The following is a 20,347-nucleotide window of genomic DNA, read 5'->3' on the forward strand; positions in this document are numbered from 1 at the left end:
TCACTGAGTGTTGGCTAAATGCCAGGGGCAGGTCTGGGTGCTGGGTCCTGCCCTCCTAGAGCCAACTTTAGGGAACTTTAGAGTGGAGAACAACCATCATCAGAGGACAGTGCATTTCAGCTTTGGAAGCAGACAATTGTCATGGAGGGCCATGGGTGGAGAATAATGTGGGTGCTCAAGTGGGATCATACCTTTTTTTTTGATCAACACCATATGTGTGAACATAGGATAATGAGACTGAGTCTCTTCTATGCCTTAACAATTAGCCCTGTGGAATGTTTCAAAACTGGTCCTACTAGTGGTTCCATGTGTACTAGCGGCATTAGAATCAGAGAATACTTTGAAGATCAGTGCTCATTTTTAATGCCTAAATTCTGATACATAAATTTTGATTTTTATTTTATTTTTTACTTATTTTTAAAGATGACTTTTTTTAATTAATTATTTTTTTATTTTTGGCTGCATTGTGTCCTTGTTGCTGCGTGTGGGCTTTCTCTAGTTGCGGCAAGCGGGGGCTTCTCTTGTTGTGGAGCATGGGCTCTAGGCGTGCAGGCTCAGTAGTTGTGGCTTGGCGGGCTCTAGAGTGCAGGCTCTGTAGTTGTGGTGTGTGGGTTTAGTTGCTCCATGGCATGTGGATCTTCCGGGACAAGGACTCGAACCCGTGTCCCCTGCATTGGCAGGCGGATTCTTCACCACTGTGCCACCAGGGAAGCCCCAATTTTTGATTTTTAATTTTGTAACTTATCAGTTTATAGTCAGTATAGTTTTTGGTAAGCCCAATTGGGATAGTTACTGCCTCTTTTTATTTTCCTTCCAGAAAAATTACTGCCATTGGTAATTGTTGCAATGGAAGTAAAAACTTACTTTCTTTTCCCAGGCATCATCACTAACATTGCCACAAACTATCATGAATGAACCCTGTGTGTATTAATGATCTCAATTTTTTTTTTTTTTTTTTTTTTTTGGCGGTACGCGGGCCTCTCACTGTTGTGGCCTCTCCGGTTGCGGAGCACAGGCTCCGGACGTGCAGGCTCAATGGCCATGGCTCACGGGCCTAGCCGCTCCGCGGCATGTGGGATTTTCCCGGACCGGGGCACGAACCCGTGTCCCCTGCATCGGCAGGCAGACTCTCAATGACTGCGCCACCAGGGAAGCCCACGATCTCATAATTTGAGATGAAGATTCTTTTGGCATGAATGTGGTTGTCAGATGAGGACGTGAATCAGCAGAAGTTCCAGCGAATTTCTCCTACATGCTATGATTTTTTTTAATTAAAAGAATGATTAAGTTTTTTCTTCATTTAGGTCCCTTTACATCTGCAATATCTTTATCGTGGTGCTTCTTACTAGCATGCTAAAATATTTTTCTGCCATTTTACCTTTAGGTATCAGGCAATCAACCATCTACTAAAATGTCTCTGCTTTACCTGTGTATTCCAACTACATGATTTCTTTGTAATGAACGTTGTTAAAAATTAATATCACTGTACTTCACGATTTTAAAACACGATTATAAAATACAACATTGATTTAATAGATTTGTTGGAGAAAAAAACTCATTAAATAAATGTATTTATGGTAAGATGAATCCTGATTTCAGAAGCACCAAAGCATGGAGACATGTATCTTCTCATTCAGAAAATTTGGTAAATTAATCAAATGCCTCACAACACGATGAATTAATGTTAGCTGTTTTTGTTATTGCCTTCCGTATGTGGTTGTTTTTGTTGCTGTTATTATTTTGGTAACATATGCCAATATTTACTACAACTGATTACTCTGCTTGAGGAATTCATAAATTTGTCTACATCAAACAAGGTATTGTATCAGTATTTAACTGAGGTTTGTTTACAGTACATTTTAATTTTATATGCTTTCATTCTAAAATCTCAACAATTGTCCCAAGTACGTATACTTTAAAAATTGATTTAAAAAGGCAATTTAAGTCAACCATAGGTAGAAGTTATTTTATGCCCAAGAGAGCATGGAGAATTACAGGAATGTACACGTCCCGCTGTCTCTGGCGTTCTCTCCCTCACATTCCAGATTTCCTTCTGTGGACCCCCCCGAAAAATTCCAGGCTTGTAATATGAGACCAAGTTCTTTCCCTACTTTCCAGATGTTCTTCATTGGGAACTTCTGTGTTGAAAGAATCATTTTTATGGTTTTATAAATGCTATTTTCCCATGACTTAAAGACACATTTTGTAAATTTCCCTTCTACATAGCTAGGGAAGATAGGTCGCTTTTGGTCCGTGGTGTCATGTAGGCCGTATTCTAAAGAGCCAAAAATAGATGTTTAAGTTTTCATCATCACTGTAGTCACTTTTAAATAGAAAACAAGAAAATATGACATATATTTTATTTTTGGTTTGAAAATGTTCTTTGTATGATGCCATGCCTTTCATATATGTGATGTTGGATCAGGCATAACCCAGAAGATTTGGATATTCAGTTTCCCTCCTAGCAGTAGAACCTGTTTTTCTATGGTAAATAAGAACAATTAAACCTTTCATTCTTAACCAACTCAACCAAATTCAACCAGGCAACTTTTCAAGTATTTTGGGTCAGAATCCCAATATCTTAGCTATATTTCCCAATCTAAGGGGATGCCAGGACCAAAACTACTTTTATTTATTTATATATTTAAATATCAACATTTTGTTTTATTTCTATTTATTTTTAAAATTTGTATTTATTTATTTATTTTGGGTGTACTGTGTGGCTTGCAGGATCTCAGTTCCCGGACCAGGAATTGAACCCAGGCCACTGCAGTGAAAGCCCAGAATCCTAACAACTAGACCACCAAGAAACTTCCCAAAACTACATTTAAAAGAAGGGAAACAATAAATGTTGCCCCTCGTCAACTGTATTTTTTCTAGCACTTCAGTAAATTTGAAAATCCATGTACAATGACTCAAATATTGCCCACTGAGAAGTAATTACTGTTTGGAAATAATGTTGGATCATCTAGAGTATCTTTTATGATACTTTGAAGCACTGCTTTCATATGTGCTGTCTTAATAGTCTAAAATAGTTGTGTATGTCCCCCACATAGTCTTAACATTTAGTGGACTTTGAAACTAATCACCCATCAAGTTTTTACTTAAAAAATGGCTTCTCTTTTCATTTTAGTTTTATGAACGTGTGTGAACACTCTTTTTTTTTTTTTTCGGTATGTGGGCCTCTCACTGTTGTGGCCTCTCCCATTGCGGAGCACAAGCTCTGGATGCGCAGGCTCAGCAGCCATGGCTCACGGGCCCAGCCGCTCCGTGGCATGTGGAATCTTCCTGGACCGGGGCACGAACCCGTGTCCCCTGCATCGGCAGGCGGACTCTCAACCACTGCGCCACCAGGGAAGCCCTGAACACTCTTTTCCCAATCATTTTGCATTCTAAACAATTAACTCAAGGGTTTATTAGGCACTGTGCACAAAGCAAACAAACAACCGCCAAACCTGTATAAGATGAAGTGTTCATCTGACTAAAAATGGTTCTAGTTTCTAGTTTATATATAACAAAGGAATCTCCTTTCTAGGATGTGGTTGAGTTTTAAACTTCATTTTTCAAGAATTTTTACAGGGCTTTAGATCAAGATTCTTTACATATTTTAGTAAATAAAAGCCTTCAAATAGGTGTCAAGAGTAAAATACTACATACTGAGTTAAATGTACGGCAAATAAAATAGAAAAATTGCAAGGTATTTTATCTTTGGTTATGTAAAATTTTAATTGTTTAGCAGTCTTCTGAAATACAGAATTCCCCTAGGAGCTCAGAAATACCTATACTTCCCCAAATGCAAGATTTTGTGGAAAGTTAATGGACATTCCAGGAGAAAAGGATTCAAATGTGAACTAAGTTTGGGAAATGTTAATAGTGTATCATTTCTTATCTCCATCCCTAGTGCCAACACACATGAGCACACTGATGGCTTTGAGACATCCTTCGGTAAAAGCACACAAACAATACAATAAAACACAAGCATTTAACTTTATTTAGCCTAGTGTTTTGAAAGCTTCTTTGACCACAGAAAGCTTCCTCTGAAGAATCCCGAATCCCACAGTATCCAGTGAATCACCTCTTGGGTTCTGAAGATAAGACATTAAGATTTTCTATATATTACATTAGTTATTTTGTTAAAAAGTAACAAAACATATCTCTGGTTGACAGTTTAAGAAATTTCAGAGTAGTAAATAATATATGTTGTAAATATACTAATAGGTTATACCTGTGCTCTTTTACCTCTTGTCAGAAATTTTTAAAGCACTTTTTAATTAACAGTCATGTGCATTTGTTTTCTGTATCCTATTTTATATAGTCATTTAAGTTCACATTTTGAAACCCATAATTATTCTAATATTTTAAATACAAAGATTATTATTATTTACACTAACACTAGTGTTCATGCTTTGGGAGGGAAGAGGCAGAGGTTCAGATAACACCAAATACCTATTTAAGCATCTAAAATGTAAGACACTTGGAAATTTAGACATTTTAGAAAAGGGAATATTCAGTGTCTTTGCACAAACACTACAAGGTATATATATTTTTTTGCGGTACACGTTGCCTCTCCCGTTGCGGAGCACAGGCTCCGGAAGTGCAGGCTCAGCGGCCATGGCTCACGGGCCCAGCCGCTCTGCGGCATGCGGGATCCTCCCGGACTGGGGCACGAACCCGCGTCCCCTGCGTCGGCAGGCGGACTCTCAACCACTGCGCCACCAGGGAAGCCCTACAAGGCATATTTTGAATTTTACAAATGGGTAAATATTTTACACATATATAAAATATTTGTAAATATTTTACAAATTGGTAAATGTTTTTCAAATTATATTGGCCAACACCAATATAATCTTGGGAAAAAACAGATAAAGTCCCTATAATAATAATTGGTGAACTTAGTAAGTATGACAAATTGATATATACTAGTTAATGTTGACTTTTGTTACCTAAATATAGAAGGGGAATTAATTATGAGGTTTTCTGGGGGTATTGAGTTTTCAAGTTACATAAAAACATATGCTTTTATGTCTGTGTCCAAATGAATGTGGTATATGAATTATGCTGTCAGTGACTTTGGCTACAAAATAAGAACTCAAAAACCACCTCCATTGTTGATGTCATCAGGGTTAGATTTGTAGCATTAATTTTTTTCCTAGCTTACAATTATATAAAACGTTTGCATAGAGTACCATTTTTAAAGCTACTTTCATTGGGATTACCCAACTCTCTCACCCTTTTAATTGTTTATTTTTCTCTTTTGCCTTAAACACTGAAGTCTAATCTTTCAGGTGGAAAGTCTTCTAAGGCTTAGTCATCAGTTAAGTGCTTTGTGTAGTTTCTCTTCTTCTTTTGCAGATTTCTCTTTTCTCAGGATACTCGGGATGAAGTTCTTTTCTCCTTAACTTTTTATTCCTCTTTCTTATTTCAGATGAAGAAGAAGCCTCCCCGCCTAGTGCCCTGCCTCCAGGTTAGGATGATTTCAACCCCTTTCCCCACTTTGTAATTTATTACTAATTCACAGTAAAGATAATGAACCGACAGAGCACCTTGATGAGACAACGCTCGGAGCAGGGGACTCAGATCTTGCCAGTGCCGAAGAGGGAAAATGTTGGCTTTAATGGCAATTTTTTTTTTAACATGAGAAACTTTTAAACAAGAGGCTTTCTTTGTGTCTTTATTCCTGTCCTGCCCCTAGGTTCTTTGTGAAATAAATAAAAGTAGTAACTCTTGGCTATAACTTTTAGGGGCAAAAATGTCTTTCATTTCCAGCTATATACTCTTTTCCCCTGTTCTTTAGCTATTTGGATTTTTAAAAATTTTATTATTGTTTTTTAAATAAAACACATACTTTTTATAGATGTTTTCAAAATTAAAGCCCTACTGATTTTCCATCCAAGCCAACTTCTAGCTTTTTTTCTCCCCATCATGAAAAGAGACAGGATTTGGGGGATCCGAGAAGGTTGAAGTCAGCACTCCATTTTCTCCCCCTACCCCGTGTATCATCCAAATCACGCTTTCCTTTCAGGTTCGGGTAGCCGGGCCCTGCAAAGAAAAGATTCAGGTGAGCACATGCCAGAAGCAAGGCGTCCCGACCCCATCCTAATATAGTAATCACTAATGACCTCATTTCTTGAAGCTGTATTTGATTCTAATCTTGGTTTTATTCAGTTTGTAGCTTTTATAGCAATCTCTTATTACATTCCTCTGACTAGAAAACTAATGCATTGAGAAACAATTTTGCATGATACACACACACACACACATAAATTCAGGAATCTAGCCACGTATACCACAGGTTCATTTGTTTCATTATCACTATCGTTTTTAACATTTGGCAAATACAAAGAGATGAAGAGACTTTTTTTTTTTTTTTTTTTTTTTGGCGGTATGCAGGCCTCTCACTGCTGTGGCCTCTCCCGTTGTGGAGCACAGGCTCCGGATGTGCAGGCTCAGCGGCCATGGCTCACGGGCCCAGCCGCTCCGTGGCATAGGGATCCTCCCGGACCGGGGCACGAATCCGTATCCCCTGCATCGGCAGGCGGACTCCCAACCACTGCACCACCAGGGAGGCCCGAAGAGACTTTTAAAATCGCCATTCCTGGGATATATCGACATTAGATAATAATTCATATTTTTATGGAAATTTACATACAGTTGAAAGAACACCTCCAAATTCTGCATGGAGCCACAGTTCTGGATGGTTATTTATTTATTCGTTCATTTATTCATTCAACAAATTTGTTTGAGGGCCTACTATTATCCTGCTATGGGAGTCTTATGGGCCAGGCATTTTTGCAGACACAGATATAGAAATGAACAAAACAAAAAAAATCCTTGTTCCAAACATTAATGGCCACTATTTGCTATTACTATGAATATTACAATTACACACAACATAAAATTTTAACATCAATTTGGGTATTTTTTAAAATTGTGTAATCATGTGACTACATTGCCTAACTTCATTGTGAAAATGATGGCCTATGAATAGAAATACTAAACATGATTGATACATGGGAACTAAAATAACTAAATCTGCATTTCCTCCTTTTCAAGGAACATTAACAAGTTGAGAGTTGGCAACCCACACGTTTTTTTTCCAGTTATTAAGTGGCTAAAACGGAACTTCTCTTCATTCAGTCCTCAGAGACAGGGGAACTTTCTACCGTTCTCTCTCCTACCCTCGTCATTGGAGTTGACTGCTGATTAATACCTTCTAAGCACCTGGAGTGCAAACTAGCAAATGCAAAATAAACTTCATTTCCAGCTTGTCTGTCTTCATGGGAAAGCCTCGAAGAGTTTATTTTTCTTTCTGTTTTTCTAGTTTTTTCCTTCCCTTTCAAGACGCTCCTAGAATTCTTGAAATCTGTGCCTGCAGGTCGTGATCTATTACTTGTCAAACTATGGCCACATCTATACAATCCTAATAGAATTATCTAGTCATACAACAGCGAGGCATCTAGAAATTCAAGGCCAGGCTTGTTTGTCTGACCTTTCCCACTTGAGCTGCAAACTGATCCATCCCTTTAGTCTTTTCCAACTCAGATGTTGTATAGACCTGGCCTTATAGCCAGTCACCTGGAAAAACAATGAGAGTACTGCTTTCATAGCCTGCCCAACATTATTTATCAGGGGACAGGCAGGATGGGGAAACAAAGGAAACTTGGCTGCCAGGAAAGAGTAACAATCTTCCTGAAAAGTTTTGCTATTTCTAGGAATTAGAAAATGTTCCTTGATCCCATCGTGGAAGAGATATCCCTGTAAGAATGGGAATCTGTCACTCTCTACTGATGGCTGTTGGGGAGGTGGATAGAAAGAAAGATGTTATATTTATCCAGGTTAATTAGACAAAGAGAAGCTTCAGTGTTGACAAGAACAACAAACCCAGGTAAGTCTGCCCAAGAAGAACCTGGCCCTGAAATGATCTTTTTCCTCCTTTCTGCTCATTAGAGTGGTCTGTTGGCGAATCACCATCAGGGGAGGAGCAGGATAAGCAGAATGCCAACAGTCAGCTATCCACCCTGCTCGTGGAAAAGCCTCAAGGTGGAACAGTGAAAGTTGGTGAGTGCCAAGCATTAAATCCTGTTTTTTTCCCAAATAAAGATGAAATTCACATAAAATTAACCATTTCAAAGTGAATAATCAGTAGCTATTAGTACACTCAGTGTTGTGCAACCAAGTTCCCAAATATGTTCATCACCCCAGAAAGAAACCTTGTATCCCATGGAGAGTTATCCCTCATTCCCCCTCCAACCCCTGGCAACCTGTCTCTAAGAATTTCCCTATTCTGGATATTTAATATAAATGGAATCACACAATAATATATGACCTTTTATGTCTGGCTTCTTTCACTTAGCATAATGTTTTCACGGCCTATCCAAGTTGTGGCATGAATCTGTACTTCATTCCTTTTTATGGCTGAAAAATATTCTACTGTATTATGTACTAAACCCTGCTTTTTATAACCTGAAAAAGTGAGTGACAGCTTTCATTTCAGTAACCCGTACACATAGTAGTTGAGTGGCTGGACCCTGGAGCCAGGGTAGGTTCAAATCAGTTTCCTCATCTGTAAAATGGGAATAATACTACTTGTGAAGTACTTTGAACAGTACCTGGTATATCTTAAAGCTCAGAACCAGTGTTTGCTGCCATTTCAACACACCTCATTCCATAAGATGATTATAAATCTGCAGATATGCTGGATCATGACATTTAGTATCTCAGAGAAAGCTGGTCAGACAGATGGCTCAACTTTGGATATATTCATTCAAAACATACCGATTACACACCTCCTGTTTTAGACACTGTGCTGAACACTGAGTAAAATATGTGATCACTCAGAATTTACAGTATTAATGGGAGGAGCAAAGAAGAAGAAATTTAAAAAAACAGATCATCACAAAAGCCATCACAAGTGCCAGGAAGGAAATAAACAAGGTGGTAAGCCAGAGAATGACCAGGGGGTCCAGGAATTTTAACTAAATGAATTTTTATAAGGAACATATTGTAATCAGAACTAGTCTTTGTCACCAAATATGCAAATGAATACACAGCTGACTACAGTCTGAAAATTACATCTTTCAGGTCTAGAATGTAGAAGCACACTGCATGTGAATCAAACTTTTTGCTCCCCTCATGTTTCTGCAAGACACCAAAATGCTAGGATGGCCACTGGGCTAGAATTTTTTTTTTTTTTTTTTTTTTTTTTTTTTTTTTTGCGGTACACGGGCCTCTCACTGTTGTGGCCTCTCCCATTGGGGAGCACAGGCTCCGGATGCACAGGCTCAGTGGCCATGGCTCACGGGTGGGCCCAGTCGCTCCACGGCATGTGGGATCTTCCCGGACGGGGGCACGAACCCGTGTTCCCCTGCATCTGCAGGTGGACTCTCAACCACTGTGCCACCAGGGAAGCCCCAACTGGGCTAGAATTTTGATGTCCTTTGAGTCTAATGAGTCAATACAAACAGGAGTGTTGAAAAAATAAACTCAAAAAGATGGCGGAGTAGAAGGACGTGCTCTCACTCCCTCTTGTGAGAACACCAGAATCACAACTAGCTACTGGACAGTCATTGACAGGAAGACATTGGAACTCACCAAAAAAGATACCCCACATCCAAAGACAAAGGAGAAGCCACAATGAGACGGTAGGAGGGGTACAATTACAGTAAAATCAAATCCCATAACTGCTGGATGGGTGACTCACAGACTGGAGAACACTTATACCACAGAAGTCCACCCAATGGATTGAAGGTTCTGAGCCCCACGTCAGGCTTCCCAACCTGGGGGTCCGGCAATGGGAGGAAGAATTCCTAGAGAATCAGACTTTGAAGCCTAGTGGGAATTGATTGCAGGACTTTGACAGGACTGGGGGAAACAGAGACTCCACTCTTGAAGGGCACACACAAAGTAGTGTGCGCATCGGAACCCAGGGGAAGGAGCAGTGACCCCAGGGGAGACTGAACCAGACCTACCAGCTAGTGTTGGAGGGTCTCCTGCAGAGGCGTGGAGGTGGCTGTGGCTCACCGTGGGGACAAGGACACTGACAGCAGACGTTCTTGGAAGTACTGCTTGACGTGAGCCCTCCCAGAGTCTGTTATTAGCCCCACCAAAGAGCCCAGGCAGACTCCAGTGTTGGGTTGCCTCAGGCCAAACAACCAACAAGGAGGGAACCAGGCCCCACCCATCAACAGTCAAGTGGATTAAAGTTTTACTGAGCTCTGCCCACCAGAGCAACAGTCAGCTCCACCCACGACCAGTCCCTCCAATCAAGCCTCTTAGATAGCCTCATCCACCAGAGAGCAGAGAGCAGAAGCAAGAAGAACTATAATCCTAAAGCCTGTGGAACAAAAACCACATTCACAGTAAGATAGACAAGATGAAAAGGCAGAGGGCTATGTACCAGATGAAGGAACAAGATAATACCCCAGAAAAACAACTAAATGAAATGGAGATAGGCAACCTTCCAGAAAAAGAATTCAGAAATGATAGTGAAGATGATCGAGGACCTCAGAAAAACAATGGAGGCAAAGATCGAGAAGATGCAAGAAAGTTTAACAAAGACCTAGAAGAATTAAAGAACGAACAAACAGAGATGACCAATACAATAACTGAAGTGAAAACTACACTAGAAGGAATCAATAGCAGAATAACTGGGGCAGAACAGAGAAGTGACCTGGAAGACAGAATGGTGGAATTCACTGCTGCAGAACAGAATAAAGACAAAAGAATGAAAAGGAATGAAGACAGCGTAAGAGACCTCTGGGACAACATTAAATGCAACAACATTCACATTGTAGGGGTTCCAAAAGGAGAAGAGAGAGAGAAAGGACCCAAGAAAATATTTGAAGAGATTATAGTCAAAAAATTCCCTAATATGGGAAAGGAAATAGCCACCCAAGTCCAGGAAGCGCAGCGAGTCCCATACGGGATAAACACAAGGAGAAACATGCCGAGACACATAGTAATCAAATTGGCAAAAATTAAAGACAAAGAAAAATTATTGAAAGCAGCAAGGGAAAAATGACAAATAACATACAAGGGAACTCCCATAATGTTAACAGCTGATTTCTCAGCAGAAACTCTACAAGCCAGAAGGCAGTGGCATGATATACTTAAAGTGATAAAAGGGAAGAACCTACAACCAAGATTACTCTACCAGGCAAGGATCTCATTCATATTCGATGGAGAAATCAAAAGCTTTACAGAAAAGCAAAGGATAAGAGAATTCAGCACCACCAAACCAGCTCTACAACAAATGCCAAAGGAACTTCTCTAAGTGGGAAACACAAGAGAAGAAAAGGATCTACAACAACAAACCGAAAACAATTAAGAAAATGGTCATAGGAACATACATATCAATAATTACCTTAAACGTGAATGGATTAAATGCTCCAACCAAAAGACACAGGCTTGCTGAATGGATACCAAAACAAAACCCATATATATGCTGTCTACAAGAGATCCACTTCAGACCTAGGGACACATACAGAGTGAAAGTAAGGGGATGGAAAAACATATTCCATGCAAATGGAAATCAAAAGAAAGCTGGAGCAGCAAAACTCATAACAGATAAAATAGACTTTAAAATAAAGAATGTTGCAAGAGACAAGGAAGGATACTACATAATGATCAAGGGATCAATCCAAGAAGAAGATATAACAAGTATAAATATGTATGTACACAACTTAAGGTGGCCTCAATACATAAGACAACTGCTAACAGCTATAAAAGGGGAAATCGACAGTAACACAGTAATAGTGGGGGACTTTAACACCTCACTTACACCAATGGACAGATCATCCAAAATGAAAATAAATAAGGAAACAAAAGCTTTAAATGACACAACAGACCAGATAGATTTAATTGATATTTATAGGGCGTTCCATCCAAAAACAGAAGATTACAGTTTCTTCTCAACGGCACATGGAACATTCTCCAGGATAGATCACATCTTGTGTCACACATCAAGACTCAGTAAATTTAAGAAAATTGAAATCATATGAAGTATCTTTTCTGACCACAACGCTATGAGATTAGAAATGACTTACAGGGAAAAAAACGTAAAAAACACAAATACATGGAGGCTAAACAATACGTTACTAAATAACCACGAGATCACTGAAGAAATCAAAGAGGAAATCAAAAAATACCTAGAGAGAAATGTCAATGAAAACACGACAATCCAAAGCCTATGGGATGCAGCAAAAGCAGTTCTAAGAGGGAAGTTTATAGCTATACAAGCCTACCTCAAGAAACAAGAAAAATCTCAAGTAAACAATCTAACCTTACACCTACAGGAACTAGAGAAAGAAGAACAAACAAAACCCAAAGGTAGCAGAAGGAAAGAAATCACGAATTTCAGAGCAGAAATAAATGAAATAGAAAGAAAACAATAGCAAAGATCAATAAAACTAAAAGCTGGTTCTTTGAGAAGATAAACAAAATTGATAAACCATTAGCCAGACTCATCAAGAAAAAGAGGGAGAGGATTCAAATGAATAAAATTAGAAATGAAAAAGGAGAAATTATAACAGACACCACAGAAATACAAAGCATCCTAAGAGACTACTACAAGCAACTCTATGCCAATAAAATGGACAACCTGGAAGAAACGGACAAATCTTAGAAAGGTATAACCTTCCAAGACTGAACCTGGAAGAAACAGAAAATATGAACAGACGAATCACAAGTAGTGAAATTGAGACTGTGATTAAAAATCTTCCAACAAACAAAAGTCCAGGACCAGATGGCTTCACAGGTGAATTCTATGAAACATTTGGAGAAGAGCTAACACCCATCCTTCTCAAACTCTTCCAAAAAATTGCAGAGGAAGGAACACTCCCAAACTCATTCTATGAGGCCACCATCACCCTGATACCAAAACCAGCCAAAGATACCAGACAAAAAGAAAATTACAGACCAGTATGACTGATGAATATAGATGGAAAAATCCTCAACAAAATACTAGCAAACAGAATCCAACAACACATTAAAAGGATTATACACCATGATCAAGTGGGATTTATCCCAGGAATGCAAGGATTCTTCAATATATGCAAATCAATCAATGTGATACACCGTATTAACAAATTGAAGAATAAAAACCATATGATCATCTCAATAGATGCAGAAAAAGCTTTTGACAAAATTCAACACCCATTTATGATAAAAACTCTCCAGAAAGTGGGCATAGAGGGAACCTACCTCAACATAATAAAGGCCGTATATGACAAACCCACAGCAAACATCATTCTCAATGGTGAAAAACTGAAAGCATTTCCTCTAAGAGCAGGAATGAGACAAGGATGTCCACTCTCACCACTATTATTCAACATAGTTTTGAAAGTCCTAGCCACAGCAATCAGAGAAGAAAAAGAAATAAAAGGAATACAAATTGGAAAAGAAGAAGTAAAACTGTCACTGCTTGCATATGACATGATACTGTACATAAAGAATCCTAAAAATGCCACCAGAAAAGTAATAGAGCTAAAGAATGAATTTGGTAAAGTTGCAGGATACAAAATTAATGCACAGAAATCTCTTGCATTCCTATACACTAATGATGAAAAATCTGAAAGAGAAATTATGGAAACACTTCCATTTACCATTGCAACAAAAAGAATAAAATACCTAGGTATAAACCTACATAGGGAAACAAAAGATCTGTATGCAGAAAACTATAAGACACTGATGAAATAAATTAAAGATGATACCAACAGATGGAGAGATATACCATGTTTTTGTATTGGAAGAATCAATATTGTGAAAATGACTATACTACCCAAAGCAATTTACAGATTCAATGTAATCCCTATCAAATTACCAATGACACTTTTTACAGAACTAGAACATATCATCTCAAAATTTGTACGGAGACACAGAAAACCCCAAATAGCCAAAGCAGTCTTGAGAAAAAAAAAACGGAGCTGGAGGAATCAGACTCCCTGACTTCAGACTATACTACAAAGCTACAGTAATCAAAACAATATGGTACTGGCACAAAAACAGAAAACAGATCAATGGAACAAGATAGAAAGCCTACAGATAAACCCAGTCACCTATGATCAACTAATCTATGACAAAGGAGGCAAAGATATGCAATGGAGAAAAGCGAGTCTCTTCAATAAGTGGTGCTGGGGGGCTTCCCTGGTGGCGCAGTGGTTGAGAGTCCGCCTGCCGATGCAGGGGACACGGGTTCGTGCCCCGGTCTGGGAAGATCCCACATGCCGCAGAGCGACTAGGCCCGTGAGCCATGGCCACTGAGCCTGTGCTCCGGAGCCTGTGCTCTGCAAGGGGAGAGGCCACAACAGTGAGAGGCCCGCCTACCGCAAAAAAAAAAAAAAAAAAAAAAAAATAAGTGGTGCTGGGAAAACTGGACAGCTACATGTAAAAGAATGAAATTAGAACACTCCCTAACACCATACACAAAAATAAATTCGAAATGGATTCATGATCTAAATGTAAGACCGGACACTATAAAACTCTTAGAGGAAAACATAGGAAGAACACTCTTTGACATAAATCACAGCAAGATCATTTTTGATCCACCTCCTAGAGTAATGGAAATAAAACCAAAAATAAACAAATGGCACCTAATGAAACTTCAAAGCTTTTGCACAGCAAAGGAAACCATAAACATGATGTAAAGACAACCCTCTGAATGGGAGAAAATATTTGCAAACGAATCAACAGACAAAGGATTAATCTCCAAAATCCATAAACAGCTCATGCAGCTCAATATTAAAGAAACAGCCCAATCCAAAAATGGGCAGGAGACCTAAATAGACATTTCTCCAAAGAAGACATACAGATAGCCAAGAAGCACATGAAAAGCTGCTCATCATCACTAATTATTAGAGAAATGCAAATCAAAACACAATGAGGTATCACCTCACACCAGTTAGAATGGACATCATCCGAAAATCTACAAACAACAAATGCTGGAGTGGGTGTGGAGAAAAGGGTACCCTCTTGTACTGTTGGTGGGAATGTAAATTGATACAGTCACTATGGAGAACAGTATGGAGGTTCCTTAAAAAAATAAAAATAGAATTATCATATGACCCAGCAATCCCACTACTGGGCACATACCCAGAGAAAACCATAATTCAAAAAGATACATGCACCCCAGTGTTCATTGACGCACTATTTATAATAGCCAGGTCATGGAAGCAACCTAAATGCCCATCGATAGATGAATGGCTAAAGAAGATGTGGTACATATATACAATGGAATATTACTCAGCCATAAAAAGCAACGAAATTGAGTCATTTGTTGAGATGTGGATGGATCTAGAGACTGTCATACAGAGTGAAGTAAGTCAGAGGGAGAAAATCAAATATCGTATATCAACGCATGTATGTGGAACCTAGAAAAATGGTAGAGATGAACCGGTTTGCAGGGCAGAAGTTGAGACACAGATGTAGAGAGCAAACGTATGGACACCAAGGGGGGAAAACTGCGGTGGGGTGGGGATGGTGGCATACTGAATTGAGCGATTGGGATTGACATGTATACACTGATGTGTATAAAATTGATGACTAATTAGACTCTGCAGTATAAACAAACAAACAAACAAAAAAACAACTAATACTGAACTTTCTTTGGGTTATTTGTATGGAAATATGTTAATATAAATGTTTCAGACATTATATGAAATTTCTAAAAATCTTGTATGTTCTGGTATAATGTTATAAGCCATAATTCTAGTTATTTCTTTAAAATGTGTATCTCAGAAATAACTAAAAAAAAAAAAAAGACAGGAGTGTTTACGTCAGAAAGATCAGTTTCATTTAGTCATATGCTTATGATTCCAGACTTGTCATTATCTTGCCTAATAACAAGAATGGAAAAAATCTATGTGTGTATATATATATTATATATATAATATATATACATACCTATATATATACATATATATGTATATTGTGTGTGTGTTTTCCAATTGTTTTATTTCATTTTTTTCATATTTATTCATACCTTGAAGATACTGTGGATTTGGTTCCAGACCACCAGAATAAAGCAAATATCATACTAAAAGGAGTCCCAAGAATTTTTTGGTCTCCTAGTGCATACAAAAGTTATGCTTACACTACACTATAGTCTATTAAGTATGCAATAGTGTTGTGTCTAACAAATAGTGTATATACCTTAATTAAAGTTACTTTATTGGTAAAAAATTCTGTTATCTGAGGCCTTCAGTGAGTTGTCATCTTTTTGTAATAGTAACATCAAAGATCACTGATCACAGATCACCATATCAAATACAATAATAATGAAAAAGTTTGAAATATTGCAATAATCACAAAAATGTGACACAGAAACATGAAGTGAGCAAATACTCTTGGAAAAAATGACACCAATAGACTTGCCTGATGCAGGCAAGTCTATTGCCTTCATTTGTAGGCAAATGAAGGGACCGACAAGGGATTAATCTCCAAAATATATAAAGAGCTCATGCAGCTCAATATTTAAAAAACAAACAACCCAATCAAAAAAATGGGCAGAAGACCCAAATAGACATTTCTCCAAAGAAGACATACAGATGGGCAAGAGGCACATGAAAATCTGCTCAACATCACCTCACACCGGTTAGAAGGGGAATCATCAGAAAATCTACAAACATGCTGGAGAGGGTGTGGAGAAAGGGGAACCCTCTTGCACTGTTGGTGGGAATGTAAATTGATACAGCCACTATGGAGAACAGTATGGAGGTTTCTTAGAAAACTAAAAATAGAATTAGCATATGACCCAGCAATCCCACTACTGGGCATATACCCAGAGAAAACCATAATTCAAAAAGACACATGCACCCCAATGTTCATTGTAGCACTATTTACAGCAGCGAGATCATGGAAGCAACCTAAATGCCCATCGAGAGACGAATGGATAAAGAAGATGTGGTACATATATACGAATATTACTCAGCCATAAAAAGGGATGAAATTGGGTCATTTGTAGAGACGTGGATGGGCATAGAGACTCATACAGAGTGAAGTAAGCCAGAAAGAGAAAAACAAAAATCGTATATTAATGCATATATGTGGAATCTAGAAAAATGGTACAGATGAACTGGTTTGCAAGGCAGAAATAGAGACACAGATGTAGAGAACAAACGTATGGACACCAAGGAGGGAAAGTGGTGGTGAGATGAACTGGGAGATGGGGATTGACATATATATACTAATATGTATAAAATAGATAACTAATAAGAATCTGCTGTATAAAAAATAAAATAAAATTCAGAAATTAAAAAAAGGAAAAACTACCTTTGAAGTACAGTAAAGCAAAGTGCAATAAAATGAGGTATGCCTGTATATGTTATTTTATACATATTACTTTTGCTTGAATTCCAAACAAAAATCATTTCCACTGATTTCCCCATTGCTCTTTTTCTGCTCCATAAACCTCAAAAGCAGAAGCAGTTAGAGTATCCTAAGAACTAGGGTACTCAAAAAAAAAAAATCAGGGCCCTTTCATTGTTCAATTCCAGCAGTGCCAGTCACATCATAGGCTATGCAATGTATTCCTGTCTAACTCCTTCCATCCAAGAGCAAAACAAATGGCAATTTTAAAACCACAGTCTGAATTACTTGTGCTTTTTTCCTAGGTGAAAATATCACCTTTATAGCCAAAGTCAAGGCCGAAGATCTTCTTAGAAAGCCCACTATCAAATGGTTCAAAGGGAAATGGATGGACCTGGCCAGCAAAGCTGGGAAGCACCTCCAGCTGAAGGAAACCTTCGAAAGGCACAGTCGGGTATGACCCTGACCTCCTGCCGCAGGGGCTCAGCCAGCTCATTCCTCTGTGTGCGTAAAAGGTCATTTTCGGTTCATCTTTGAGAGACTTCAGTCCCAGAACATCTGCTGGAGTTCCCATTCCTAGTGTTTACACTCTAATGTGGTTGCCCTGCTGTCCCCAGGGGCTTCAGAGCATTGCATTGACCCCTCCCATACTGAGAACATTGTACCGGAATCCCCAGATACAGACACGTCTTTAAGCCAATGCTGAGGAACTGGGGAAATAACTGCAACGTGATGGCCTCTTTCTGTCGGCAAGGTAGGGCTGAAATATGTCCGGATACATTTCATTGCAGGTGTACACATTTGAGATGCAGATCATCCAGGCTAAAGAGAACTATGCAGGAAACTACAGATGCGAGGTCACCTATAAGGATAAGTTTGACAGCTGTTCCTTCGATCTTGAAGTACTTGGTAAGAGAGACTTTTAGTCTGGATAAGTTTAATTGTTTTATGTTTATGAGGTATGAGAGGATAGAGGAGAATAAGGCCATTTATTAGTATGAGATTTTGGAAATAAAATTTCCTTTAAAACTGTGTGTGTTTCTGATTGTGGTAGTCTCAGCAAGCCTGCTGAATTAAATTGTTATGAGACAATTTAAAAACAGAATTTGGAGGAATTTATTGTAAATATCTCTTATCCATGCTATCCATGCTATTTAATCTCTCAGGTAAGGGCCGATGACTTTTTTTGCTGCTACTGAATGTACCTGTTTCGTTTGGTCCTCTTATTCCCACTCAGGTTTGGGGCTAAGTTAATATGGGATGAAGATGCCAGGATATCCAGGTAGAAGGGAGGATTTCTCTTGTAAGGACTGATGTCAGATATGGAAGTTCTTCATCTATATGTTCTGTGTACTGCCAAAAGTGAATTTAATAGGAATAAATTAAAGGTATATATGTACATAGGGGAAAAGACAATACTTTGATAAGTATACAAAGGGAAAGTTGACTTGGCAGCAAACATCATAAACTTAAAATGAATCCAAAGTGTGATGTAGCTACAAAAGACAAAGCTGAGATCATTTAAAACCAGAGCATTACAAGTGTTATAGGATCTAGGTTTAGGAAGTGATACCACTCTCTGTAACATGCTACTTGTTCCACATTTGAAGTAATGCCTTTGGCCATGGGTACCATACCTCCCCTGGGATCCCTCCTGGAGTAGGGTAACTGGGAGATTGAAGAATCCAGGAACTATGCCCCATTCAGCTTGAATGTGTAGATGAAGGAGGCCAGGCATTTATGACTCATTGTAAATAGGGGAAGGGCTGTCACACAGAAGGAAAAGGCCATTATCCATGTTCTCAGGAAGTGTTTAGGCAGATTAGAATCAAAAGGTGGAAATTAAGAGAAGGTGAATTTTATCTTCACATTAGCACAAGCTCTTTCCTTAAAGCTAGATAGAGACACAGCAGAAGGTTGTGAGGGTCCCAGTCTGAGAGTTGTCAAGCAGAGGGTGGGTGACCATGGGTGGTGGTGCTGTCGAGATTTCTCTATTAAGTGGGAACTTGGTCCTGAGCACTGCTTCTTCAACCTGGCCAGGCATCTCTGAGAATCACCTGAGGGGCGTTTTCAGAATATTGATTTCCGGGAACCCATCCCTGATCTGGTGAATCAAAATCTCCAGCAGGGAGATCAAGAAGCTGACAGTTTTTAAGCTCCTTAGGTGACTCTAATGGGCAGACAGGTGGAATGACAACTGGATACGGTAACTCCTAAAGTCCCTTCATTGATTCTGTGTGAGGGGGGATGAGGTGTGATGCCTCCGCAGCTCAGCCATTGGGAGGAGAGCCATCCCCCCTTCATCTGGCATTCCTTCCATCTGAAGAATCCCCACAGCCTGGAAGGGAACTGAACACAAAACTGCCTTCTTAGTGGGTATTTATTTTATTGTTTTCTTTCCTTTCAAAGAATCTACTGGGACTACTCCAAACATTGACATCAGATCTGCTTTCAAGAGAAGGTAACTTCAAAAGGGTAATCTAGGTATAGCTTTTGTATAACATGAAAGTGGAAGACTTTCAAAACACACTTTCCCTTCCTCCACACGCTATATTCCAAGTGAGATCAACTCTTTTCACTGAAGTCAAATATGCTAAATATTCAAAAGTTAGTGTTCAAGAGAAGCTGTGGGTTTAATATGCCAACTCGTGTATATGCTGATCATTTTTTAGAATATTCTTGTTATAGGAAGCTCCCATTTTACAGGTCTATGAGGCTTCTTCCTTAATTGCATTATTTTCTACCAAATGGCCCACAAAAATATATAACAATACACATCTCATATAGCATCAGTTAAGTGATATCAGAAAACTTATATTGCCTTTTATCTAGAAATCATGTATGGAGCAATTAAGCCATGTGCCCAGAAAACTACAATTAAGTAGCTACTTACTGAAGTTAGCACTGTTTAAATGTGGAATCATCCTAAATGAAAGACCACTGAGTCTGCTGGAATAAAGAACATTGTAGAAAGGCAAAATATAGATACTTAGTTGATTTATTTTGCAACTGCCAAGGCTGAAAAATCAGGGGGTCAAAGAAGAAA

General features: G+C 38.8%; 1 protein-coding gene across 1 annotated transcript in view; it reads left to right on the forward strand.

Moving 5' to 3' along the window:
* The window catches only part of MYBPC1 (myosin binding protein C1), a gene marked incomplete at both ends in the record, with an annotated part of 98,434 nt that overhangs the window by 25,254 nt on the left and 52,833 nt on the right, over positions 1 to 20,347 (forward strand). Inside the window, 6 exons of the mRNA XM_079714696.1 lie at positions 5,426 to 5,464; positions 6,023 to 6,058; positions 7,948 to 8,058; positions 17,607 to 17,755; positions 18,093 to 18,210; positions 19,711 to 19,762. Coding sequence (XP_079570822.1) covers positions 5,426 to 5,464; positions 6,023 to 6,058; positions 7,948 to 8,058; positions 17,607 to 17,755; positions 18,093 to 18,210; positions 19,711 to 19,762 — 505 coding nt within the window. The remainder of the gene's footprint in view (positions 1 to 5,425; positions 5,465 to 6,022; positions 6,059 to 7,947; positions 8,059 to 17,606; positions 17,756 to 18,092; positions 18,211 to 19,710; positions 19,763 to 20,347) is intronic.

The sequence above is a fragment of the Hyperoodon ampullatus genome (assembly GCF_949752795.1).
Source record: "Hyperoodon ampullatus genome assembly, chromosome: 11".
Classification (NCBI taxonomy): domain Eukaryota; kingdom Metazoa; phylum Chordata; class Mammalia; order Artiodactyla; family Ziphiidae; genus Hyperoodon; species Hyperoodon ampullatus.